The 27,140-nt window shown below is 43.5% G+C and overlaps 2 protein-coding genes across 2 annotated transcripts; both read left to right on the forward strand.

Annotated features, from left to right (window-relative positions):
* The first annotated feature begins 418 nt into the window (after nt 1–418).
* On the forward strand, nt 419–5,188 carry golga5 (golgin A5). The gene is made up of 13 exons (XM_047610753.1): nt 419–595; nt 1,543–2,205; nt 2,327–2,524; nt 2,611–2,830; nt 2,913–3,036; nt 3,136–3,339; nt 3,434–3,604; nt 3,698–3,826; nt 3,919–4,017; nt 4,112–4,334; nt 4,406–4,505; nt 4,614–4,677; nt 4,768–5,188. Exons 2-13 carry the CDS (start codon nt 1,551–1,553, stop codon nt 4,843–4,845), a joined length of 2,265 nt encoding a protein of 754 aa, XP_047466709.1. The 5' UTR covers nt 419–595; nt 1,543–1,550; the 3' UTR covers nt 4,846–5,188.
* Nucleotides 5,189–6,447: 1,259 nt separating this feature from the next.
* On the forward strand, nt 6,448–26,961 carry trip11 (thyroid hormone receptor interactor 11). The gene is given in 22 exon segments (XM_047610732.1): nt 6,448–7,053; nt 9,197–9,273; nt 9,642–9,752; nt 10,493–10,807; nt 11,282–11,350; nt 11,458–11,623; nt 11,744–12,082; nt 12,171–12,211; nt 12,338–12,436; nt 12,623–12,820; nt 14,095–14,272; nt 14,275–17,126; nt 17,400–17,540; nt 17,665–17,858; nt 18,971–19,134; nt 19,775–19,878; nt 20,055–20,154; nt 20,950–21,031; nt 21,780–21,894; nt 23,393–23,515; nt 25,155–25,299; nt 25,415–26,961. Coding segments are annotated over 22 exon segments (5,970 nt in total). The 5' UTR covers nt 6,448–6,914; the 3' UTR covers nt 25,633–26,961.
* The last annotated feature ends 179 nt before the right edge of the window (nt 26,962–27,140 follow it).

Consider the following 27,140-nt stretch of genomic DNA (forward strand, 5'->3'; position numbering starts at 1 on the left):
AGCACATCACAAGTATGATAAGACACAAATATTGAAATTGCATATATTTGTTTGTTTACTTTATTCAGATTAAATTATACTTGAACAGAAACAGAAGGATATTAACTTGGTATTTTATTTAGAAAAGTATTTTTCCCCAGTAAAGATGATGCAGTTCTTATAGTATTAAGATGTATTTTGTACAGTGAAGTACATTTAATTATAAAAGTTGCACATAAAAAAAGTCTTTTCCATTTAATGGCAAACCAAATATTTTTTTTATTTATTTATTTTATTTTATTTATTTTTTACAGATTTACAGATGCACTAAGTGTTTTTTTTAATCATTAGCAATATACAAGTATAGAAGCAGGTTGAGAAACTTAATCGGTTTATTTTTGATCAGGCGTTTCTGAAGACACTCTGTTGTGGGGTCCTCGCAAGCAGCGCTTCCTGGTCCACGTAATGAGAAGATCTCTGATATCCTCTTTGCCAAATAATGTCATTTGACCGTGTTTACCCAAACGGATTTTCTTCGTTCATGTTTGCCAGTTGAACCTGGTCGATAGGTCCAGGTGACTGGAGCCATTCTGACAGTTTAACGTCGCCTCAAACGGTAAGTGTCAAGATTTAGATGAGTAGCCAGCTAGCCTGTTAGCTTTAGCAGAGATGGAGTTGGTCCTAACCACACTGTGTTTACTTTAGTTTTGTGGTAACGTTAGCTGCCACTGATACGTGACAGCTGCAGTAGCTGTTTTTCTTCTTCGTGATATGTGAATAGAAGCAATGTGGTGTTGTAAAAACAACAATTAGAGCTCTGAGTGTATTTAGTATTTGGTTAGCATGCTAGCTCTGCAGGAATGATACATTTACAGGTCGAGTGTTTCAGGCTGCATACAGACACTAGCATAGTTTAAACTAGCTACTGCTCCTGCCAGGGTGCAGTGCCCTGAAGGGTTTATAAACTAATGTAAAAGAAAATTAAATGCATATTCTGCATGTTTTTGGTCTAGTATCTAATACATACTAATACAAATTCTTGTTTTACATCGGTCAGACTAAACTAAACCAAATCATTGTAAGGAGAATTTGTGAGGCCACGAGTAATTTGGTAAAAATATAAACCCAAACTCTGGGGTAAATAGTATATACTTGTAAAATAAAAAATCTGTTGTTACTTTGTAATTACAGACCGTTTTGCTTTGCTAATAAGTAATATTACCAAAGCCAGACTGCAAGGTTGCAATGTCTTTTGTTTTATTTATTCAGGGTGGTTCCCAGGAAAGCAATGATCATGCACTGTGCTCACATATAAAGTAATGAGCGACGTGTAGCGTAGTAATTTGCCTGCTCAGAATTATCCTGATGTTCTTCATTATTTAGATACGTCTGAGTTTTGAAAAGAAACACCTTTGAGTATTTTTAGAGTATGGGTCAATGTTTTGTTCTACAAGGGGGGAAATTAGTTAAAGTACATGTTTAAGATCTTAAAAATTCGTTTAAAAGAACGAACATGTTGTACGTCTGCAGACAGCCCATTTTATTCTCATACTCTGCCATTAGGTTGCAAGATGTCTTGGCTTACTGACTTGGCTGGGAAAGCTGAACACTTCCTGAATAAAGTGGATCAAGGAGCTGCCACCGCCCTGAGCAAAAACCAGGCCACAGCATCTTCCTTTTCGTCATCTTACGAAGATGAAGCCACGGTCAAAAGTGACTACATCTCTTCAGGGTACAAGACCGACTCCGCTGTGACTCATCATGCCTACACGTCCTCTCGTGATGCACCGGGTTTCATCTCCGCTGCGGCCGGCAACATAAAGAAATCGAATGCAACTCTGCTGGCCGGGACCGCCAACGTGGCCAGCGCTCCCTCTAGTTCTGGCAGCAGCGCTCCCACCTCTGCCAAGACTTCGTCTGGTTTTGTCAGGCCCAAAAAGAGTGAGCAGGATGTGGACGATGACATGCTCTTTGACTTTCTGAACAGCTCCGACCCTCCTGTCAGCACCAGGAGGGATTCAAGAAGGGAGCTTGGAAAAGTGGCAAGTCCAGTCGCGGAAGCCCAAAATCCAACGCCTCCCCTTTCCACTACTCCCCATACCATCCCCTCAGCCCCCTCTACGCCCCCTTCGACCCGGGGTTTATCCAGGGCCTCCAGCATGAGCTCGCTGTCTGCTCACAGCAACAAAACATCAGAGGAGACCTCTACTAAAGAACTAAGCCAAGGTATGACCACTGCCACATTGATTGAACTACGTTAATCACATACATATAAGTGCCTGTGTGTGCATTAGATGAGCAAAGGCAATCATATTTCAGTTATAAATGCTTCTCTTTCCCACTACAGACACACCTGAGAGTTCAGACTCCGGCTTGGCTGCCCCGCAGGAGTCCAGCAAGCAGGAGCCTCCTCCCCCCACAGAGGAGCCACAGAGCCAGATTCTGTCCAGTCTGCGGCTGGAGAACCAGCTGCTCCGCAGTGAGGTGGTCTCCCTCAACCAGGAGATGGCCTCAGTCATCCAGAGAGCAAAAGACCTGCAGGATGGTAAGAGAAAAGACAAAACGGAAACACAACACCTTTGATTTTTATGCCTATCAGTCTGTTTGAAAGATGTTCTTTCGCTCCTGTAGAACTGAACCAGGCCCGCCTGCGTGCAGACAGGTGGAACTCGGAGCAGTCCCACACTGACCGGACTTTACGAGAGCTCAGGTTGCACGTCGACGACCTAAACGAAGCCCTCTCGGCCAAAGACGGTCAACTTGCAGTCCTAAAAATCCGACTTGATGAAGCCGATCAGCTTTTAAAATCCCGGAGTGTCGCATTAGAGGAGATGCAAAGAGAAAAGTCAAGGTAACAATTTGTGACAATCTGTTTAAAGTGGAAATGACCATTTTTTTACAAGTTGGATAATAGTTTCCATGTTTGTCTCTAGAATAGTGCAAGACCACTCAGAAGGGAGCAGCGTGCAGTCCCAAGCTCTTGAAACGATCCAGGAGAGGCTGCGAGAGGCCGAACTGGCTCTCAGGAGGGAACAGGACAGCTACAGACAGATGCAGGTGCACATGATGCCATTCATCTTTCTTCACTCACTACAGTTAAGTCTGAGGTGGACACGTGGAAATTACGAGACTCCCTAATTTTCTTTTCTCATGCAGAGTGAGTATGCAGGCCGCCTCTCCAAATTAGAGGCTGAGAGGCAGACCCTCGCGGAGACGGTGACTGCGACAGAGCGCAGAGCAGCAGAGGAGAAGCTCAGGCTCGACGACTACCAACAGCAACTGAAAAGTGCCAAAGCTGCAGCCGAGTCCGCCAAGCAAGAGTTACAAGACTACAAACACAAAGCTTCACGCATCCTCCAAGTAAGGCCAGTGGAAGGTCTCAAGAAATGTTGCATCAAAACTGTTGCGTTTTCTTCCATTGTGGGGTTCTTTGTGATGTTTTTTTTTTTTTTAGTCTAAAGAAAAGTTGATCAGCAGCCTGAAGGAGGGATCTGGTCTGGACACTCTAGACGGCGGCGGAGCCGCGGCTCTGGAGCTGGAGGATCTGCGTCATGAAAAGGAGCTGCAGAGGGAGGAGATCCAAAAACTACAGGGGCAAGTGCAAACACTTAGGACAGAAATCCAGGTGAGGTGCTACAAAAATGACTCAATCACCATGAGTTAAGTCCGTGGGAAGATTCCAGTGATTCAGCTGTAGTTGTGCTGACTTATCCTACAGGATTTGGAGAGTCAGGCCATGGCAGAGGCCGAAAGTTGGCGGGAGCAGCAGGTGCACTTAGAAGAACAGCACGCCCTCCAGAGCAGAGCTAAACAGGAGGTGGAGGCAGAGGTGGAGCGCTACAAACATGTAAGGGAGAGTGATCATGCCTCAAAATAACTGAAGTAAATTGTTAGATTAGAATAATTGTATTATATTATTTTGTTTTTGTTTTTTTGTAGGAGATGCAGTACCTTGAAGATGAGCACCATCGAGCCAAAAATACTCTGCAGAGCCGCATCAAAGACAGGGAGGATGAAATCCAAAAACTCAGGAACCAGGTCGGTCACTTCGTCGGTTTATTAGAGAAAGGGAACAAACCGCCTCCTTTCTCGGTCACGTCTCGTGTGACGTGTGCTTTTGCGTATCTTCCAGCTGACCAACAAGACTCTCAGCAGCAGCAGCCAAACAGAGCTGGAGAATCGACTCCACCAGCTGACGGAGACTCTCATCCAGAAGCAGACGATGCTGGAGGCCCTGGGGACGGAGAAGAACTCCCTGGTCTTCCAGCTGGAGCGTCTGGAGCAGCAGCTGAAGAACGCTCAGGGGGGGCAGAGTGGAGGGCCGGCCATCAACATGAGCGGCGTCGAGGGACCAGGTATGAGCAGCTCGTAATTAGTTCGTTGATTAGAAATTTTAAGTATTTAACATTGACATTTCTCTTGTCAGGAGCACGACAAAGAAGCACACCTGTGCTCTTCAGTGACCAGGACAGTCCAGGAATGTACGGCAAAGTACGCAAGGCAGCCAGCACTATAGACCGCTTCAGGTAAACCTTCACCGTTCACTTTTTTTTTGTTATTTTTGTCCATTAATTACATTTTTCCTCTTGAAATACTGTCCACGATGATAAATAGATTCTTTTTTTATCCCTCAGCATAAGACTGGGAATCTTCCTGAGGCGTTACCCTATGGCCAGAGTTTTTGTTATCCTGTACATGGTAAGTCTTTATTTTAAAAAAAAAAATATTTGTCTCAAAGAGAGATTTGTCATAAAACCTTCTAACTCATTCACCAACGTTTTATTCCAGGCGATACTGCACCTGTGGGTGATGATCGTTCTTCTGACTTACACACCAGAGATGCACAGTCGTCCTGATGGAAGATAGGCTTCGGTTTCACGGTTGGGTGCTTGAAGATGTTTTTCTATGGCCTTCACTGATTGGAAGCTGCTGGATCATGGGCTCTGGGACCTGCCTGTTTTGCACATATATGCTATGAAATAAAGACATTTTCTCTGATTTATCCTTTATTGTTTCCAACCCGGAGACTGATAGTTTTAAAGTAATAACAGAGTGATATAATGTGTTGGTGGTTTCGTGAGAGGACAGCGGTCAAAAGTGGTTTTATGTCTGTCCTTCTCATCCTCTGCTTTCAGATCTGTTCCGTTGAGAGATTGTATTTAACACTATGTATAAAAGAATCTTGTAATAAACAAGTTATGAAACCACATGAACTCGCACTTTTATTAATAAAGCCACAAACCGGTATAGTTTGATAGATTTGACACATAAAAGTCACTTTAACAGTCACAGTATAGATCAGCATGTGAACAGAGTATGTGAGTGAGTAAAAATAGTCTAAACTAATGATTTTGTTTAGTTAACATGTAAATAAACCATAAGAAACAGAAGAGAAACTGTACAATATAAAATTGCATGTGTATAGAATAGATCATATTCTACAAAAACTTTACAAAGACTTTAATGACTAGTTTCTGTATAGTTATATTTTCAACAAGGATATTTCATCTTGCACTATAATCCATAGATAGATACTTTATTAATCCCACACTGGCACAATATATATATAAATATATAACCACAAATCTACGCTTGAATATGTAAAATTTCATAATAGCAGTAATGTCATCATTTAAAAATTCTTGCCTTGGCTAAGAAACAGGGCATTTTAGACGTTAGTTTTGCCCAATTTTTATTTTCCTTCTATGCACACCAATCAGGCGTAACATTATGACCAGCTGTATGTCTCCCTTGTGCCTTTATGGGCCCTCTGAGGGCGTCCTGTGGTGTCTGTTGTTAGTGGGGGTCTTTGGTGAAGATGGTGATGGAGGCGATGCACAAACACAAAGGTCTCCATGTAGGACACGTCCTAAAAGCAGAGGGAGCATGAAGCAAAGATCAGCTAGTTCTTCCACAAAGCTACAACGGATCATTCCTTTTTTAAAGTCAAACATGCACAGATAATAAGGCATAAGATTATGACCACCTTCCTGATATTGTGTAGGTCTCTGTCGTGCCTCCAAACCTGGATCTGGTAACAGGATTTTGTTTGTAGGGGGCATTTGGGATCATATGGGTTGAGGGGAGGGTCCCCTGTAGATCATCGCACAGATAATTGATACTTGTTTGGGATCTAGTGAATTTGGAGGCCAAGTCAACACCTTGTGCTGTTCTTCTTGTTTGTTTGTTTGATTTTTTAGTTGTTCTTTAATCGTTTTTGTATGTGCCTGCTTGGGACTGTCATTATCATTGGGTTGGGGTGCCAGATCTGGTGTAGGTGGGTGCTACATGTCTAAGTAACATCCACACGAATGAATGCCAGGTCCAAACATTGAAACAGAAGCACTGTCAGTGGTTTTAATGTTGTGGTGTACGACTATTTTTTGGAACATTCTAATGGTTCGTGAACGCACCTTGGGTTTGTTGGTCCTCCAGTATCCCACAATGCACCGCGGCATCCATCCGTGTCCACGTCAAACCTGACGACCGTCGGCCGCCTTCATAATGGCTGCAGTTGAGGTGGCACTTTCGGGTCGCCGTGGTGTTTAGACTGGCGAATATACCACTCGCACTCATCGCAGGCGACACAAACTCCACCTTAAAGCCGTGTTTTAATTTATTAGCTGCGTGACTTTGATATAATGTCGCTTAACTCGCGTGTCTTGACGAATTCCTTCCTCCTTCGAGTCAGCTGTTATTAGCCGGCGGTTCTTTGCTAGTTAAATCAGCCTGGAAAGAGACTTTGCTACGGAACATTAATGTGTGCTTTTTTAAAGTTAACAGCGTCTCTGTGGTTAAGAGTCTACAGCTAAACTTGATAAGCAAGCTAAGTTTATAATATGTCCAGTCAAAGCTAAGCTACGACCCCCGCGTCTTCTTCGGCCCTGCTTTGTTTTTGTTTGTTTTTATTTTTTTTTCTTTTGACTCCTGTGGAAATGTCATCGTGGCTCGGAGGAATCGGCTCCGGCCTCGGCCAGTCTCTGGGCCAGGTCGGCGGGAGCCTGTCCTCCTTCACCGGGCAGATATCAAACTTTACCAAGGACATGCTGCTGGAGGGAGTGGAAGAAGTCGGAGGTGAGTCTGACAACACCTGGAGGAGCAAGAGACTGCGAGACAAGTCTCAATTATTACACGTGTCTTCCAGGATCCTGAAATATCTGTTCATATAAGCAGACTGGAGACTCGTATTAACAGTGAACACTTTGCATTTGCTTAAATTAACTTGTTGGCATCAAAGGAACTGCTAATCTACATCAAGTTGTGGACAAGCAGCAGCATTTTTGCTCAATTTATTAGGAACAGCTCAAACCTAAAGTTGTAATGCACTAATAATTATCAGCTGGCTGCTAACTGATTATAGGTTTAATATATGAGAAAATATTTAAAAAATGTCTTATTTGTTGACTGAACCACTAGTGAAAACAAACACATTATCATTTAAAAGTCCTGCGTTATGATATTCAGCTTTATTTTTCCAATAACGGAGAGATATGCATTTTCATTTGAACACTCAAGTTGAATTAACACTTTTCTGATGCTGTTTCCATATAAAACCAAACATTATAACACTTGTGAAGGGAGATTAAGTGCAGGACTGTTCTATTAAAATGCATTTGTATTCACTAGTGTACGTAATGTTTTATCATGTGAGTTTATATTCAATTTAATATCAAAAGAGAAGAAGGAAAAAAAGCCAATATTCACATTTGTATGTTTGTTTTTTTGGGTTTTTTTTTTTGCATATTTCCTTAGTTTTTTTTAGTGAACTGTCCTGTTTGTTACTGTCCTATACTTGCGTGTACAGTGTGTAGTTTAATTTACTGTGGAGAGAGTTGTATTTTAGGAGACACAGCACATGATGTAGATTTAAGAAACGATTAAATAAGATGTGCATTTGTTCTTCCCACAATGGGCAAATTCTTATTGTTATTCTAACAGCAGCAGAGACATTAAACAATCAGATGGACACTGCCCATATGTGTATATATGTGTGTGTGTGTGTCTGTATATATTTGAGTAAAATCCCACACTTAATCCCAAAATAGTTTCCTGTCGGGTGTATGGCTTAATGCCAGAGGAAAAAAAACAAACAAACTTGAAAGTGAAGACGTGTTGTTTGACAAGATGATTTTACAGAACGCACAAAGACACAAGTTACTTAAAGTGATAACAATCCTTACGCTGCAACTTATTCCATCTTTAAATGAAACCCGGCTTCTTGTCTTAAAAAGCAAAGTAAAAGTACAAAATGAAAGTTTCCTTGGCTCAGATGGACGTTGTCTGTCCGCTAGCTGTCACTTCCGTTTCCACAGTTGAAAAGTTTTAGATAACAGTGTGATGACGACAGAGATTAGAGGCAGTGTTTCCAGTTTTAGGACAGAGTTGCTCGACAATATATTCAAATTCTATTCACCTGAAAACTAAGTGGAACAATAACTGACTTGCTTTGATTACTGCTGCCGTAGTCTGACCTCTTGACTGTCTTATGAAGTCAGACAAACGCTTCATCACATTTATCCAATAAACTCAAATGTGTCATCCAGTCTAAAGCAAACAGACGGTGAGTGATAAAACTCGGGCAGAAAGAGAACTTTGGCCACAGATATCCAACTCACAGCTCCCGTCAGAAAACCAGACGCATGAATCCTTATCACCTCAGGGAGGAGTTTTAAGGATTTAAAAAGAGACGACTCGAGCTGCAGGGAATCTGACGAATCTGGCCGAGCTTCGTTCAGCTGTTGGATCGTTTGGATCGCGTAGCTCTGATAAGATGTCAGCCCCTTCAGCCGAGCGTGTTTGTTTGTCATGTGAGCCGTGTTAGACGGATCTGTGTGCGACCGACAGAGAAGCACTTGAATGTGCAGCGCGTCGTGGTGAATAAACTACAAAAGCGTTTCTATTTTTTAAGATTCTTGTAAATGCAGATTTTCATAATATTCTATGTGCATTCTTATTTTCTTTAATATTCACTTATTTCACTCCACTTATTTTTGTAATTCTTGCAAATATTGTGCATATTGTATATTGTGTTTTTCTGTCATATAGTATGTATGGTGTTGAGTGCCTGTACATTGCTGCTGCAAATGTGAAATTTCCGAGTTTTTGGATGAATAAACTATCTATCTATCTATGGCCTTATATTCTCAATGTGTTGAAGCATGTGCCAGTGATATTGATTGATTCTGTATTTTTGTGTGTGTTTTGTTTGTATCTACAGATGCTGCCACAGAACTACAGGTTTCCAATTCCAGATTGGCTGAAGTGGAGACTGCGTTTTCAACTCAGAAATCTGAGGTTAGATTCTTTTTTTTTTTTTTTTTAAAACAATACTTCTTCCACACCAAAGACTTTCTGACCTGGTTCAGAGTTCTTATACGTTTGTTGGTCTTATCCAGATTGAAAAATAAATCACAAATGCTCAAATCATATTTCAAAATGTCTTGAGTCAGTCACAAAGCAACGTCATAAAAAAACAAATTACGAAACCACAACTGCATCACTGATTTTAAGCGTCCATGAAGCTGAAGAGCCCTTGAGGAAGCATCTACAACAATTTACCTCTAATAAGACCCTGCTCTTTTACAAGGAAATGCAAATCTCCTGCATATTTTTTTTTTTTTTTTTTTTGCCTTTTCATCTGACTCTTGTTTTTTTTGTCGCAGTATGAGAGGTTGAAAAAGCTTCATGCGGAGCTGGAGGAGAAGCTGGAGGCGTCGGAGATCCAGATAAAACGTCAGACTGCAGAATACAGAACGCTCCTGCAGCAGAAAGATGTGTGTAAATATATATCTGCACTTTGAGCAAACAGATGTCACATCACAGAGGCAGGAAGGAGAGAAACTGTTTCAGGCACATTGTTGGCTGTTACCTTCAGTTGTGTTATGTAATGACAGGCTGTCATCTCGTCCCAAATTCCTTTACCCACTCATGAATACAACACAGGAGGGGAAACAACTTCGAAAGGGAAAGAAACTGAAATGTACGAGTCTTAGTGAGACTTTTAAAGCTCCACAGACTTGGAACGAGGTTGAGAGCAACATAAGAGAGTTTGCATCCCGGGCTATTTTTAAAAAGAACAAAAATTGCTGTCGAAATATGTTTGATCCAATTTAATTTGAGGTATTTTGGCTCATGTGAAGTCTGTATTTATGGAACAGACTGAGATTGTTTTAGGGTTAGGTTAGAATTAAGGTGGAAATAGGTGTAGTCTTTCATAATTTATTGTATTTTTATAGCTCTTTTTTTAGAAAATCATATCCTGCTGTGAATTACGAAATGAAATTGTATTTTAAATGATTTGTAAAAGCATGCAATATAAACTTGGCTTGGATGATAATGCAAAGTTTGTCTTAAGTCATCAGTTTATATCAGTAATTGACAAACGAGAGTCATTTTCCATGACATAAGTACATGTAAATAACCAAAGGTTGTGCTTAGTTAGACAAACAGAAGTCCAGTCCAGACTGCAGACATGAAGCTGAGGTGAACATCGGGTGTGTTTGTATTTGCGCAGGTGGAGATCAGCCACCTTAAAGCTCGGCAGAGCGGACTCCAGGAAGAAGTCCAGAAGCTGCAGCATTCGGCTCAGTCCGCCTCCGCCGGCGCCGCCGCATTTCTGCCCGTCACCACCGCTTCCTCCGCCACCACCTCCTCCTCCTCCTCCTCCGCCGCTTCGTTCATGTCGCGCCCCTTGGGGTCCCACCAGGGTTTCCACGGCGACGAGGTCGACCTCAGCGACGTCCTCTGGTCACAGCAGGAGATCAACAGGCTGTCGACTGAAGTCATGCGCCTGGAGGCCGAGGTGGCACACTGGAGGAGGATGTCTCAGGTAAAAGTCTGATGACACGCTTCTGTTTGATCAGCCATAACATTACGACCACTGACAGGAAAAGTAAATAACATCTAGTGACAATAAAATGTTCTGCTGGGAAACTTTAGGACCTGGTATTCATTCGTGTGGATGTTACTTAGACATGTAGCACCCACCTAGACCAGACCAGGCACCCCCACCCCATAGCAATGACACTCCACGATGACAGCAGGATGCAGCCTGACACAGACACACGCAAAAACACTTTAGGAACTAAACTTAACACATGAAGAACGGCACAAGGTGTTGACCTGGCCTCCAAATTCACTAGCTCCCAAACTGATCAAGTGTCTGTTAATGCATTTTATGCCTGATATGTTTATCTGATTGGCTCAAAGTACGACAACACAAGTGCTTTAGTGACTAAGATGCAGCTTTAAACTCACTCTCTCTGAAACCAAGTAAATAAGATCTTCCTCTTTTTAATTATAGGCCTCAACAGCGACAGGATCTGGTAACGGTGACCAGGGTGAGATTCTCAAACTTCAAAGGACCATTAAGGTAATTGGATAATAAAAAAATAACAATGTTCTGTGGTAGAATATAAATATCAGACACTGTGACGCTAAGGCCGTAACCTGGACTATGTCGGATTGTTTTTCGATCAGGAGCTACGAGACGAGATGAGCCGCGAGGTGGACGAGCACCAGCACGAGCTGGCAGCTGTGCAGGACGCCCAGCGGCAGAAGTTGGCCGACGTCACCCGGCGGCACAGAGAAGAGCTGGCAGAGTACGAGGAGAGGATAGAGGAGCTGGAGGAACAGATTCAGAGTGGTAGGCTTCATTTTTTCCACAAGTTTTTATAGTGTTAATCATAGGTCTTCAACAGGTTACTAAAATAAAAAAGAATGTGTAAGAATATCCTATTCACGTGACTCGATTCATTTCCTCCAGGCGGTGGTCAAGCCGGTGCCTCTTCAGATTCCTCCAAACTACTTGAACTCCAGAAAACCATGCAGTCCATGCAGGAAGCGGAGGAGCAGCGTGAGAAGCAGCGTGAGAAGCAGCTGGCCGAGCTGACCGCCAGTCTGGAGGAGGCGCGGAGGACGCAGGCCGCGCTGCAGCTGGAGAAGGATGACGCCCAGGAGGAGAACGCCGCGCTGCTGCAGAACTACACGCGGCTGCAGGCGTCCGTGGCCGAGCTCCAGACACGAGTCCAGGAGCAGGAGGGGAAGGCTCTGCAGAAAGCCCAGCTCGACCACGAGATCCAAACGCTGAGAAATAACCTCACAGGTATATTTACATTTATGCCTCGTTTCTCAACTCCACTTAAAGGGAATAAGTTTCCTGCATGTTAACTTATATTTCTACTACTTTCTAGCTGCGGAAAAAGAAATCGAGAGATTGAAAAACCAGTCTGAGGCAAGTATGAACATAAATAATGAGCGTAATAAGCATCTGCATCCTATTACATGAACGTATTTTATTTATTTATGGTTTAATGTGGAGGGTTTACTAATTAATTATTCACCTCACTTTTAACTTCAGGCGGAACCAAAGGAAGAAGTCGAGCATGCAGACATCTTAGAGCTGAACACCATAATTGGGGCGTTGAGACAAGAAAAAGAAGTCCTAGAACAAGAAAAGGTTTGTTTATCTGATGCAAAACCCAAAGTATCTGTATTGACTTTATATTTGCAGTTACTGTTACTTATTGTGTTTTCTATTTAAAAATGTCACATTCTGTATATTTCCAAGTGTAGACTTAATAACAATAAGAGGAAAAACTCTTGTTGGCTCCTGATTTAAACATTTTGTGCGTTCTGATCACAGCTTAATCTGCAGCAAAGACTGGAAGAGGCAGAAACACAAATAGTTGTGGGTGATGACGCGGAGTCTGACGAGGCACTGGAGCATCTGAAGATGGAGCTGGAGAGAAGAGAAAAGGTCCTGAAAGCTACTGAGGAGGAACGGGACACTCTCATCTCCGAGCTGGAGGAACTAGACCGGCAAAACCAGGAAGCAACACAGGTCTCACTCACCACGTTTTTTTTTTATCGCACACACCGATCAGCCATAACATTAAAACCCCTGACAGGAGAAGTAAATATCATTGACCGACTCAGTGATTTCAAACCTTTTCCAACTCAGGACCCACTTTTAAGTCTCAAACATTTTCGCGGCCCACCTCTGACCCCATAAATAATGGGTGGATAATGGATGAATGAATTGAATACAGGAGAAACATGTTCCACAGCATCTGTAATATGTTGCAGCAGCATCACTATTAGTTTTCAAGAAGCTGTCCATCAGCACCACACAGATGCTCAGAAATGACAAGCAAGGGACTGTCTGTAACAGGCTAATTAGCAAATGATTCATAAATAACGCATTTACACATATAACAATTTCATATGCAATATCAGATCCAAATATCAAAAGAAGTCCATTAAGTAGACACGAATAAACACAAACCCGATGTAAAGATGATGTAAATTCTGCTCGGTTCTAGTCAGATGAAAACTTCAATTTAAGCAAAAGTAACAACATCAAAGAAGCAAAATCTTTGCATATTTCATGCTGCTATGTTGCCATTTTTATTTATATTTCTACTACTATTTTTTTTAATTTTATTTATCTTTATAATTGTATCTATACTGTTCACTTGATATCTATATATTATAGTTAATATAGGAAATAATCCAGGACCTGAGTGCATAATTTCGTTCCTTCTTGTGCTTCTGTTGCAAATGACAAATAAAAATCCTTGAATTAAGAAATATTACCCTTGAGGGTGGGCTTTAACGACATTTGAGCACTTGTGGCGATGTCCGCAAGCATCACCGAAGTGCTCAAATGACGTTTAAGCACACCATGAAGGGTAATATTGCGATTATACAACAATTACCAACAAAATACAGCGTATATTAAAATATATAATTATGTTGATGGTCAGAACTACTTGATGCATAATCCTTGAACATCAAATGAAATGATTTGGTGGCCCACTTGCAATACCTTCGTGGCCCACCAGGGGTTGGGAATCACTGCACTCAGCTTTCTGAAATAACACAAATCTTCTCTTTGGTGAATTACAAATTCCATCACACTCTTTTGTGTGTTGTTAAACTGTTCATGTCATATACTGAGATTTTCCACTTGCATGTTCTAAAAGATTGGAGATATCATTGCCTCATATTTTCCTGTTTAGGATCAGATATCATCTCTCCCGCTGTATTAAATGTGGAAGTATGTCAAAACTTAACAATGTTAACGTTTTTCTTTATGTTTGATGCTATCTTTAGCACATGATCTCAGTGAAGGAGCAGCTCTCTGGGCAGCTCAAAGAGGCCGAGGCAGAGGTGATGAGAGTGACTTCAGAGCTCAGCACAACCAAGGACCAGAAAAGGGCTCTGGAGCAAGAGCTGGAAAGCCAAAAGGAGAAAATAAGCCAAAGTGCGTTCACCCTCAACGACCTGCACATGGGAAAAAGCAGTTGGAGCAGACGGTGAAGGAGATGAAAGAAAAACTGGGACATGCGCAGGAGCAGAGCCGGGACGCCAGGAGAGAAGTGACGGAGCTGAAGAAGACGCTGCAGGAGAAAGAGGAGCAGTTGTCCGTTGCCAAAGCAGAGTTGGATCGGGGAGGGGAGAGAGAAACCGAAACGCAAGGAGCCAAAGATGACCTGGCAAGAAGGGAGAGAGAGGTGTCAGACCTCAGGAGGGAATTGGATGAGATGAGGAGCTCTCATGAGAAGGTGATGTCTGAAGACTATGAGCTGAAGATGGAGAACAGGAGGTTGAAAGTAGAGAGCGAGCAGACTCTGGGTAAAGTCGAAGAACTGAGCGCGCAGCTGAATGAAGGCCAGTCTGGTTTTAACAGGATCATAAGGGAGAAGGACACTCGTATTGAAGCTTTAAAGCTGGAGAAGAATCAGATTGAAAGTGAACTGACGCAAGCGGAGAAGACTCTAGCCGAGCAGGTGAAGCAGTACCAGCAGACCATCGACGAGTTGACCCGAGCTCGGTCCATGAACGCCTCCGCTTTGCAGACCGAGCACGAACGCGCCATCAAGCTGAACCAGGAGAAGGACATGGAGATCGCTCAGCTGAGGAGAGACATGGAGCAGCTGGCGTCGGACCACCGAGACACAAATGAGATGCTTTCGATCACAGTGTCGGGGCAGAAGCAGCTCACAGACCTGCTGCAAGAGAAGGACGTCTTCATGGAGACCATAAAACAGAACGCCGCGGAAGTACAGACTGAGATGGAGAACAGTATTTCAGTCGTGACCAAGGAGGCTGATGCTCTGAAACAGGCGTTGGAGGACAAGGACAAACAGCTCGGAGGGATGAAGGAGGAGAACAGCCACTTGAAGGAGGAGATTGATCGGCTCAGGGATCAGCAGAGCAGACCTCAAGCTCTTGCCGAGCCCCGGACTCTGGACATCATCACGGAGCTGGAGACGGAGATCTCCCAGCTCAAATCCTCCAAGAACGGACTGGAAGAGGAGGTCCAGACTCTGAGGAGGTCCACGGAGGAGCAGCAGGCTTCCCTCCTCTTGTTGCAGCAGTCTCTGCAGACCCAGCAGAGCGAGCTTGAGCAGGCCCACGCTCGCCACCAGCAGACCACGCTGAACTATGACAGACTCATCCACGCCAGGGACGAGGAGATAACCCAACTCCAGCATCAGCTCAATGAGAGCCAGGGCCGAGCCAACTCTCCACCCATGCAGGGAGAGGTCATCCTGCAGGAGGACAAGACGCAGTCTCTAAATCAGGAGAACGGTAACGAGAAGCACGACCTGTCTAAGGTGGAAATAGAGAAACTAGTGAGGGGCATCAAGGAGAAAGAGACGGAGATCAGCCAGCTGAACGAGAAGAACCTGTCGCTGACCAGGCAGCTGGATCAGCTGGTGGTTTCCCGCGATGAAGTGGGCAAACTCTCCCAGGTGATCATGCAGAAGGACCTGGAGATCCAGGCGCTTCATGCCAGAGTCTCAATGGGCGGAGGACACAACCAGGACGTGATATTCTTGCAGCAGCAGCTGCAGGCGTACGCCGTGGAGAGGGAGCAGGTGCTCGCCGTGCTCAACGAGAAGACCCGAGAGAACAGCCAGCTCCGCTCCGACTACCACCGCCTCATGGACATCATGGCGGGGAAGGAAGCAGCCTTGTTGAAGCTCCAGCAGGAGAACCAGCGCCTCTCCAACATGAGCGATCCTTCAGGAAGCCAAGAGATGTTCAAGGAGACCATCCAGAACCTGTCTCGAATCATCAGGGAGAAGGACATCGAGATCGACGCGTTGACCCAGAAGTGTCAAACCCTGGTGACGGTGCTGCAGTCCTCGGGAGGAGAGCCCGGCGCCGGCTCTGGAGGCGTCAGCAGCAACCAGTTTGAGGAGCTGCTGCAGGAGAGGGACACCCTGAAGCAGCAGGTGAAGAAGATGGAGGAGTGGAAGCAGCAGGTGATCACGACGGTCAAAAACATGCAGCACGAGTCGGCTCAGCTGCAGGAGGAGCTGCTCAAGCTGCAAAGTCAGGTCTCGGCCGACAGCGACTGCAGCTCCAAGCTGTCGGTGGACTACACCCGACTCATCCAGAGCTACGAGCAAAAGGAGAGGAGGCTGGGTAGTCTGAGTGTGGAGCTCGCGCAGGTCCAGCAGACCATCACCCAGCTCAGCTCCACCAAAGACGTCCTGCTGGGAAAACTGGATAGCGTGGCGCAGACTCCTGAAGCTGTAGCCGCTCAGTCTAGTGGCCCCTCTCTCACGGCCGAAGCTCCGAGCCGTTCACCCGCAGTTTCACCTGTAAACGACGAGAAGCCGCAGGAGGAACTTCTGCAGCTGCGAGCGCAGATAGCCGAGAAGGAAAACGTAATCAGGACTCTCCAGGAGAACAACCACCGGCTCTCCAACTCGGCATCTGCCTCGGAGACCGAGCAGAGAGGTCAGGCTGAGGAGGCCCGGCAGCTCCGGGAGCGACTGGACGCCCTGCAGAGGTCCGTGAGGGAGAAAGACCTGCTCATAAAAACCAAAGGGGACCAGCTGGTTCAGGTCAGCGAGTCTCTGCGTAACCGCGAGAACGACAACGAGGTGCTGAAGCAGGCGGTGACCAACCTCAAAGAACGCGCCCTCATCCTGGAAATGGACGTGAAGAAGCTGAAGGAGGAGAACGAGCTGGTGGCGGCGCGCTCTCGAGAGAAGGAGTCGGAGTTCAGGGCGCTGCAGGAAACAAACATGCAGGTTTCCCTCCTGCTCAGAGAGAAGGAGTTCGAGCTGAGCGCGGTGAGCGAGAAGGCTGCGACGGTGGAGAAGATGCTCAAGGACAGAGATCAGGTCGGTTAGAGGTAGAAAATACATCCATCAGTGTCATTTTAGAATGAAAACGTTGATGAAAAAATCGTTTATTATCGGCCCAAAACATGAGTTTTTTCATTTTTAATTTAAAATCGATATTAAGACATTCAAAGTCGATATTGTATCAGAAGAAAAAGTATGCCGATATATTGTCATATCGATATTAATTCCCACTCCTAAGACAAACATTATAATGTGTGAAGTAAAAAAGTGCCTACTCTTCTCTACATAATTTGTAATTTTGTGACTCAGGGTAAATCTGGCGAGCTGAATCAGCTCCTGAACGAAATGAGGTCCATGCAAGAGAAAGCCGTGTTGTTCCAGCAGGAGAGGGATCAGGTGATGATGGCGCTCAAGCAGAAACAAATGGAGACCACGGCCGTGCAGACTGAGGTAGGAGGACAGTGTTCACTCACCGGTAAATCTGACTCTGAATGAAATCCAGCTGTTTGGTTTTTTTAGCCAGACGGTGCTTTTAATTAATTATCCAACCGTCATTCCCGCTGTGGCCTCACAGCTGCAGCATGTCAGGGACAAAGAGCAGCGCCTCAACTTGGAGCTGGAACGGTTGCGCAATCACCTGTTGGAGATTGAAGATTCGTACACGAGAGAAGCCCTCGCCGCTGAGGACAGGGAGGCCGAGCTGCGCAGGAGGGTGGCGATGCTGGACGAGAAACTGGCCACGTCCTCGTGTGCCGTGGAGAACGCCAGGTTAGAATAAAAGGAACCATGTGTGCATGTAATAAAACGAAGTAAGAACTGAGACATTTTAGATGCACCGATCCGCCACAACATTAAAACCACTGATAGGAGAAGTAAACATCGTAGACCATCTTGACATAATTCAGTGTTTTGCTGGGAAACTTTTGGACCTGGAATTCACTCATTCATGTGGATGTTACTTAGACATGACATGACTTAGACACTCCTTGATGACAGCCTGACACACACACAAAAAGAAAACAATTAGAAACAACTAAAAAGAGAAATGAAGAACATCTGGCCTCCAAATTCACTACATCCCAAATTAATCAAGTGTCTGTGGGATGATCCACAGAGACCCCTCCACTCAACCCCCACTAACAACATCCTGTTGAAAGACACCAAGGGCTTTGGAAGCATGTTCAATCCTCAAATTAGGTCGTAATGTTATGCCTGATTGCTCTACATTCCACATTAAACTGATAAAAAAACTGCACAAAACTACACTCACATGTCTCATCATAAAAGTTATTTAGTCATGATGATAGAAACCTTCTCCTCTTGTGTCCTGGTGTTTATCTCCTTCCATCTTTGGAATTTTGTAACATACGTTTTCTGATAATGACTAGAGAGTTAAGTTGAGTCTCTGATATCAAATAGTGGAGTTTTTGCGTTTCACTGCGAATTAAGTTCAAGATTCATTGTAAGAATTTTTTCCAAAGCGCTCAATGAGCAAACTGCACAAAATGTGAATATGTGGTAGAAAGTGATAACGCAAATGCCTACATTTTGAAAAAAAACTCTCAAATATCTAAAGCTAAGACACTTTTATATCAATGCATCTAAAAAACCCACCACGAGAGCATAAAAAGTGCAATGGAAACATTTTTTTCACATTTCCCCGTCACCAGAGCTGTGATGCAGGCGGTCATGTGACCAGTCCATTCGAAGTCCATTTTCTCAAACTAAAGTCTCGCTATGTGACCAGAATTTAAGAGAATTATGGGATATCGTGAGGCAAGACTTGACGAGAGTTGCAGCTTATTCACAAATCACCTCTCAATGGAAACATGTGCAAAGCACGACTGTACTATCGCTGGCCTCTCTCTCTCTCTCTCCAGCCAACAGGCCAGCATGCAGGTGGAGTCTCTGCAGGAGCAGCTGAGCGGGGTGGTGAAGCAGAGGGATGAAGCAATGGTCCAACTCAGAACCTCCCAGGACCAGGTCAACCAGTATGCAGTGTCGCTCTCCAACCTACAGATGGTGCTAGAGCAATTCCAACAAGGCAAGTGGGCCTGAGATTATTCTATCCAAGTGTTGTTTTCCAGACGAGTGTGGGCCTGTAGCATTGAAATTACACTGATTGTTTTACTACTAAACAGGTCGTTAGGTAGACTATTAAAAATTATTACCTTCCAATTTAACACGGCTTCACTAAATCTGCATTTCATGAAGTTTCTAACAGGTGTTTAAAATAACAGACAATGATTCACCTGGTGTGGTTTGTGTTTCTATTATTTTGAGGTCCGTATTTTAATTAGTGGGATGTGTGAAGTAACTAGGGGTGGGTGTTAGCAAGGACTTCACGATACGATACTTATCACGATACGATACTTATCACGATACTTGAGTCACTATAAGATACATAAGTGCGATGTATAGTTCACTAAGAAATATTAAATGCAGCTTAAAATACATAAAGTTGTACATATGTACATCAGATGACCGTGATAATGCATATATATCAATATTAATCCAAATGATCCATTTCCAATTAATCGCGATATTTTGCCATATCGATACTTTTCCCGCCCCGAGAAATTACATAAACTCTTCTGTGGTTAATTCATAAAGTTTGGACGCCGTTTCAGCATTGATTTAGTGCAGGACTGTTACTTTAGAAGTTTTGTCTCTTTTCCCATCAGAAGAGAAAGCCATGTACTCGGCAGAACTTGAAAAGCACAAGAAGGAGAAGGAGGAGTGGAAAAGAAAAGCTCTGAAGCTGGAAGACCAAGCATCTGCTCTCCAGGTAAAGGCATCAATCAGCGAATCATCAGACGAACCCCATTCACTTTATTTATGTCCCAAATGTGCAAGGAGGCCAAAAAAAGAGTTATATGATTTGTTACGCGTGCACATTTCGTGACGACATTGCGCAGATGAATGAACACGGGTCGAGATAAACGTTTTCTCTCCGTCTGTCAGTTGAACCTGGATGAAGCCAACGCCGCTCTGGATTCGGCGTCTCGTCTCACGGATCAGCTCGATCTGAAGGAGGAGCAGTTAGAAGAGCTGAGGAGACAAGGTGGGCTGTAGTAAAATATCGTTTTAAACTTCCCTGATCTTATGGAAACATCGTTCTATCCATCCTCTGTGCAGTTTGATGAAAAAGAGACAAAATAATTAAAACAGAAACCCCCTTTACGTCATAGGTTGTAATCTTTTATCTCCCACTCAGCAGTTTTTTCTCTTAGCAGATATGAGCATTACATCACAGCAAATTCTCAGACTGTTTCTTTTTTTTTTTTTTTTTAAAAACAGCTCCCTGGCTGTTCGCTATTTTTCCAGACCTGATATGAGAGGCTCCATATTTGCTTTGCTAATCTGTGACTTATAGGAAAATATATACGTTATGTCTATTATTAGGGATCTATTATTAGCTGTGAGAACGCGCAGCTTCACAGCTTCTAGTCTGAGCCTCTTATTTGAGGCAAACATCTTAAATATATCATATATGTTTATTAGGAAGTAAATAACAATACAACCATGTGGATGAGTGGAAACGTTTTGGTTATAATTATGTCATTGTGTTGCTTTCCAAAGCAAGACATTAAGAATTCTTGCTTATTTTCTACAGATTATTAGTTAAACTTGTGGATAATCACTGCTTTACAGTATTTTATGTTTCCATACAAACTAATTTGTTCAGGAAACATTGATTTAACTCGTGTCTGGTTTTATTGCAGAAACCTTTGCAAACCTTTTCAAAAAGTTCTCTGTGTATTTGTTTTTCCTGGAAAGCAGATTTTTTTTTTTTAGCGGTGCATTGAATAATATGTTAATGCAGCTTTTCTCGTGTCTCTGTTTGTCTGCGCTGCAGTGGATGTGAGGCAGGAGATGCTGGAGGAGGCACAGAGGAAACTGATGAATCTCCTGAACAGCACGGAGGGAAAGATAGACAAGTGAGTTCAGTCTGGGCTTAAATCTCACTTTCTTTTTTCCAGTTTAATTAGATAAGGGACACTCTACCTGCTATATGTTTTATATTAAACTCGGCTTAGTGCTATTTATAAATATATATTGTTATTATCATTATGCATTCGATATTAAGATGTACAATAATTAACTAATCAATAATACACACATTCAAATATTAATTTCATTTATGAATTATTTCTAGCATAAACAAACGTATCTGATATGAACATATGTAACTGGTGTGTGAGAGTGTGTGTAATAACATGGGACATATTGTGAATCCATTTGTCCCCTGACTTCAGATAATTATCTGAGACATGTAAAGTTGTACCTCTGCAGACCCTCCAGACCAGATACAAATGAGATTATGATTATACACAGTCGTGGTTTTCATCTCGCTCGGTTTCAAGTGGTTTTAGAAAGTCCTCCTGCTGCAAAAATGTGATATCACCTCTGGTTTAAAGCTTTAGTCTCATGTCCAGTCTAAAACACACGTCTGTAGATTAGATTTTTTTTTTATCAATTGGGATGAAAGAAACGTTCCAGTTTCAGTTCTGCCGTTGGAGAAACCGTTTTCACAGCGAAGTCACAGTCATTAGGAGCAGAAGTAATCTCCCAGCCGCTGTAACGTTTGAATGAATAAACAGATTCGAGCTCTGGATCCGTCCGCGTCTTTCAGACCTTAAATCACGACGTCGTGAAACTCGTCTGTCCGTGTTGTTTCGTCTGCAGGGTCCTGATGCGTAACCTGTTCTTGGGATACTTCCACACGCCCAAAACCAAGCGCGCCGACGTCCTGAGGCTCATGGGAAGCGTTTTGGGGCTGAGCCGAGAAGACGTGGATCAGGTGAGAGGTTTAAGGATTTAAAACCGTTAATTGTTAATAAGGAAACAGTTCTTATTAACAGTCTAGAGTCTGAGTTCTGGATATGATAAGTAAATACATGCACGATGAACCAGCAGGCGAACGGATGCCAAAACACAAATAGTTGGTCGTGCAGCAGCAGCTGTGTTGGATCACATGTGTTTCTGGATAAAAAAGTGAGGAAAAGAGAATTACGGAAATACTTTTATACTTCCTGTCCTCTTAATGCCTCAGTGTTGTTTTACATCTTAATATGTGTGACTTCATAACGGGTAATTTACCAAAAAATGAATGAGAGCGTGATGAAGCTAAAGAAGTGAGAAACTTTTCGCGTAGCTTAGCATAAAGACTTAAAACAAAGGGAAACTGTTAGCCCCGCTTGCAAGGGTTTATGTTTTATGGGTAAATCCTGCAAAATTCAACAGGTTTTTATTGCGTCTCTTTAGTTCAAGGTCCTCATTTCCACTTCTGTTGCTGAAATTAAAAGTTTTCAGGGCTGAAATAAATCTGAGCTCTGGCTCAGTCTTCACAAAACAGGAGTTTATGTCAGTTTATGTCAGGGTGGTCACGTTGGCACACTTTCTATTTGTTCCCCTCCTGCAGTTTGGGTTCAGTTTAATGGTTGACTTTATTATTTACATATGATCAATGGTCGCCCCGACCGCGAGACAACAGGCCCTTTGTCAGTTTGATTATCTGGATACGCTCGTCCTCCAGAGACCGTCCGAAACTGCAGAGCTCTTAACGGAGAGTTCCTACCTCCAGCAGCCCCCGAGAATCTTCTCTGAGCTCAGCCCTGAAAGAAAAAGAAGAAAAAAAAAGAACGTATTTTCTTATCCAGATCTTCTGGCAGGAGCCCTGTGGGACTCCATCCAACGATTCCAAAGTATATTACCCAACTCTCTTACAGGAAAACAGACACAGGGTGAGGGACGAATGCGATTACAACTCCTCAGAAGACCCCTTTTTTTTTATTTAATATATTTTCTTGGAGTCCGTTCTACTTTCTTCCCCTCATCTTCTGTTAATGCCGTTTAAATTTTCCGCTAAACCCGTGCTCCCGGCAGCCAAGTGTCCCACAAAAGTGGCCGACTTTTCACAATCTAACCCTTTTTTTTTTTTTCTTTAACGTGCAAACATACTCCTTACACGAGGGCCGTCCAGCTGAATCCTGCCAGGGAAAATGATGTTGACGATTAGGGAGTATGAATGACTTCTAGGAGTGTGGGCTGTCGGCGCGCCTGCACTTCAGCTTAACTGGAACCATTTTCAGAAAACGGCGGCAGGCCGCAAGGAAACCGAAATAAGTTGACCACTGTTTTGAAAAACGGAAGAAAACCGACGCATGAATATATAATTTACTCCGCTGGCTCTGCTCGTTCCTTTGTTTGGTTAAATGAGGCTTAATGACTTCTCCGTTCGGGTATTTTGTCATAGCGCGCGGGCATTTATCTACGGTTTCCTCATCTCTCGTTTGCAGATGCTGGAGGACGACGGCCGGCGCGGTGTTACTGGATGGATGTCGAGCTGGATCGGAGGCAGGGGAGCACAGAGCGTCCCGAACACTCCGCAGAGACCCACCAGTGGCCAAGGGCTCAACACGGTGAGGAACAAAGAAGGTCTTGTAAGACACAAAGAGGACATGGCGCATGTAACGGTGTCCGTGATGTCACGGGTAAATCTAAAAAAAAAATCAAGCTGAAACAAGGGGAATCTGGGCTTCTGGAGGAAATGTCATCCAAGTCTTTAGTCGTAAAAGACTGAAGAAGCAGATGTTCCCATTAAAACCTGAACTGCACCACCAGTGTTTGAGGAACAGAAGCTTCAACGTGTCCAGTCACTCTTTCATCGGGTTATCACACGGCATTAGGGTAACTCCACATGAAAGGAGAAGAAGAAGAAGAAGAAGAAGAGAGGCGAACTATTCTCATTAGTTACTGCAAAAATATTAGTTTTATGGAAGACAGACCTCCCAATCATTTATTTTTTTTTTGTCGTGCAACGCATTTAAAATAAACTGCAAACCTCCTGATGTTTACGTTGGCGTCGCATGAAGCAGAATAACAAAAGGATTGAATGCTAATGGCGTATTAGCGTGGAAAATAAGCTCTTAGTGCCTGTAAGCGTCTTCATTACAGCAGTTTAACTCCAGAGAAAATAAATGTTTAAGATATTTGGTAAGAAAAATTGCTCGCATGTGTTTTTAGCCCCACAGGACTCGGGAGGAATTAAGTGCCTGGAGAATCAGAGTCCGATCCAACTGTAATTCATCAGCGCTTAGGACGTAAACACTGCGAGCGGCAGATTAGCACGTTGTCTAACTGGAAAAACACTAATTCTGTTCTGTTGTGCTACTATGAAGCTCTTCACTAGGCGCTACACTGGTTCATACCGAATACCGGTATTTTATTTTCTTTCTTTTGAATTTTTAATACGGGCAAACCAGTATATTTGATTAGACGGCGTCCGTAACTCTGTGCCAAGAGACACTGTTTCAGATCGGAAACATTTTCAGCGTAGCGCTGCTAAACACACTAAACACACTGAACACACTGCGAGGCGTGTTGAAGATGGAAAGGTCCAAAAAATGAAGAAGCGGCAGAATGAAAGGACTTGTGCCAAAGAAAAGGTGTCGTGTCGGTTGTTGTCCCTGTTTTAGATGAATCTAAAGCCGTCCCCGAAAAATGTCCCCAATTTTAGCTTTTTATGGATGAGAAAAAAAAAATGTTGCACGCAGACTAAAGTTATTACGGTAGCGCTGCTATTGGCATTACAGACATAGTAGTTTTTTCTTTTTCTTTTTTCTTTTTTTATCTCTGTGGTGTAAATGTTTCCACATTAGCAGGCAGCGCTAACATCATGGCCATGCAAACCTATTGTACTACTAGTGTGAGATTATTCTGCAATATTTACTCATCATCACAGTAAAATATTCCATCCTTAATCAATCTACTGCATTAATTCATCTCTCAAACAGTAGAAAATGTTGTGACTATGTGATTATTCATGAAAAAAAATACCGTCAGAAACATTTTTGGTCACACCGCCCTTCCTTCCTTACTGGGCCTACAGAAGGATTAAAAGGTATCGATTTGTAAATGAATTAGCTCTGTCCTGTCCCTTCTGTTGTTGAGAATCTGCAGACAAGTTGAGTCGGATTTTGGGTCGACTGAACCTTTCGACTTTCGGTTCCTTTTTTTCAAATTCACGAGCCGTCTCCGTCCTGTCCCTTGCTGTTGCAGTCCTTCTCAGAGATGTTCGTGAAGTTCCTGGAGATGGAGTCGACCCCTTCGCTGCCGGCGCCGAAGCTCCCGGTCCACGACATCAAGCCTCTGAGCGCCCCGCCTCCCAGAAGAACCGGCGGCACCGCTCCCAGCGCCACCGCAGGTAAATGAAAAAAACCTGTTTCTTAATGGACCACGTCACACAGGAGGCGCTGCTTTTTTTTCTTCCTCCTCCTCCCTCAAACATATCAAACTTAATTTAAATCCTCTCCTCGTAGGAGCCGCGGCAGCAGCCGGTAAGCGAGCTGGAGACTCCAATCCGTTCCTGGCCCCCCGCTCCGCGGCGGTGCCTCTGCTGGCCGGTTCCAGCTCCGGTGGCTCGGGAGGTCACCTCCTAATGAAGCCCATCTCCGACGCCCTGCCCACCTTCACTCCGGTGCCGGTGTCGGCCGAAGCCAGCGGAGGAGCTGTGCTCAAAGACTTGTTAAAGCAGTGACCGGCCCCTTGACGACTGTGTCCGTTCATCCAGCTTCTCTCTCCACACTACATGGACCGAGACGTTCGAGCTACGTGTTGCTGCTCTTTTTCTTTTCTTTTTTTTTTACTCCTTGCAAAAAAAATAACAATGTTTTTGTTTTGTTTGTTTTTTTTAATTGAAACAGAAGCTAGTTTTTTAGATTCAGTTTTACTTTCCATTGCTGTTCTATGCAACAGACTCTTCCCTTTACACACCAGTGAAAACGTTTCAACAGTGTTAGGCCTCGACCCACAAAGTTAAAAATAATCGATGACTCTACGAAATGCAAAAAGGGTTCCAAAGGAGAGCGTTTCCAAGCTGCGGGTCATTCAGAGTGAGAGCAGTAGTTTTCTTTTGTTCATATGTTACGTCTTTTTTTTTTTTTTCTTTTTTTATTCATCGCGCCCGTTCTGAACACAAGTGACCTTCTGTACTCGCCGTGTGCAGCACAATACACGTGGGTCGAGTCTGATCGTCGCCTCCGATGGAAGAGGCCCTTCGGTTTTTCATCCTTTGACTTTCTTTAGACGACGCAGTGAGCTGTCGCTGGTCCAGGCCTCGCCTACGAGCTCTCTGGCAGTGGCAGCCGGCGTAGAGATTTATGTGGCTCAGTACATCTGTTAAAACCATGAAGACATTTCTGCAAAATCTTGTCTTTTCCAGACGGCCAGACTTTGATATGCAATAAGCGTTGTAATTATGGCTGCAACTGCTGACTGCGGTTGATCAGATGATTGAGACTGCTCCTATGTTTAAGTACAGTATATAGTTTACATATATATATATATATAAACACATATATATATGTGTGTGTGTAAATGGGTGGCGTTTTTTTTTTCCTATTTATAGGCACTAAGTAAGCGGTGGAAGTAAAGTGCCTGCATTTTTGCTAATTAGACAGATGTGTAATCAGGATTGTAAATGGTTAATTTAAATATATATATTTACAAAATGTAAAGAACAGAAAAAAGTTAAAAGCGCACATTTAAGAGGTTTTACCTGAGCAGGAGTCTGCGGCCGGAGACTGAGCTGCTCTGCATTTTTTGTACAGACATCAATCAGCCGCTGCAGAAGGAATGTTACAGGGTTTCTCAATGTGTATTGTTAAAATGTATAGACTGTAAATCCTCACTGTAAAAGAATTTTTGTAGTTATAAAATCTGAAACTCTGACGCGTCCAAACAAACAAAAAAAAAATAACAAAAACTACTTTGGGTAACCTTGACCTTGTATGATCTTTAATTGAGCTTAGTACCTGTGACTTAATTGGAATTTGAATCGAATAAAGGTACCACTGCTGACCCGTGACTGCATTTTGTCATTTTCTTCTCCGACGCGCATTCATGTGAACCAGATGTGGCTACTACGGCGCGGATCGCTCGGGTGCTCCAGATGTGCAGTCAACTCGAGGAGGAGGAGGAGGAGGGGGCTGTTTATATCTCTGGAAAACAGACACCCACTGTGTATGCTTTAGCTTTATGCTTTAT

This window comes from Mugil cephalus, chromosome 17, assembly GCF_022458985.1.
Source record: "Mugil cephalus isolate CIBA_MC_2020 chromosome 17, CIBA_Mcephalus_1.1, whole genome shotgun sequence".
Taxonomy (NCBI): domain Eukaryota; kingdom Metazoa; phylum Chordata; class Actinopteri; order Mugiliformes; family Mugilidae; genus Mugil; species Mugil cephalus.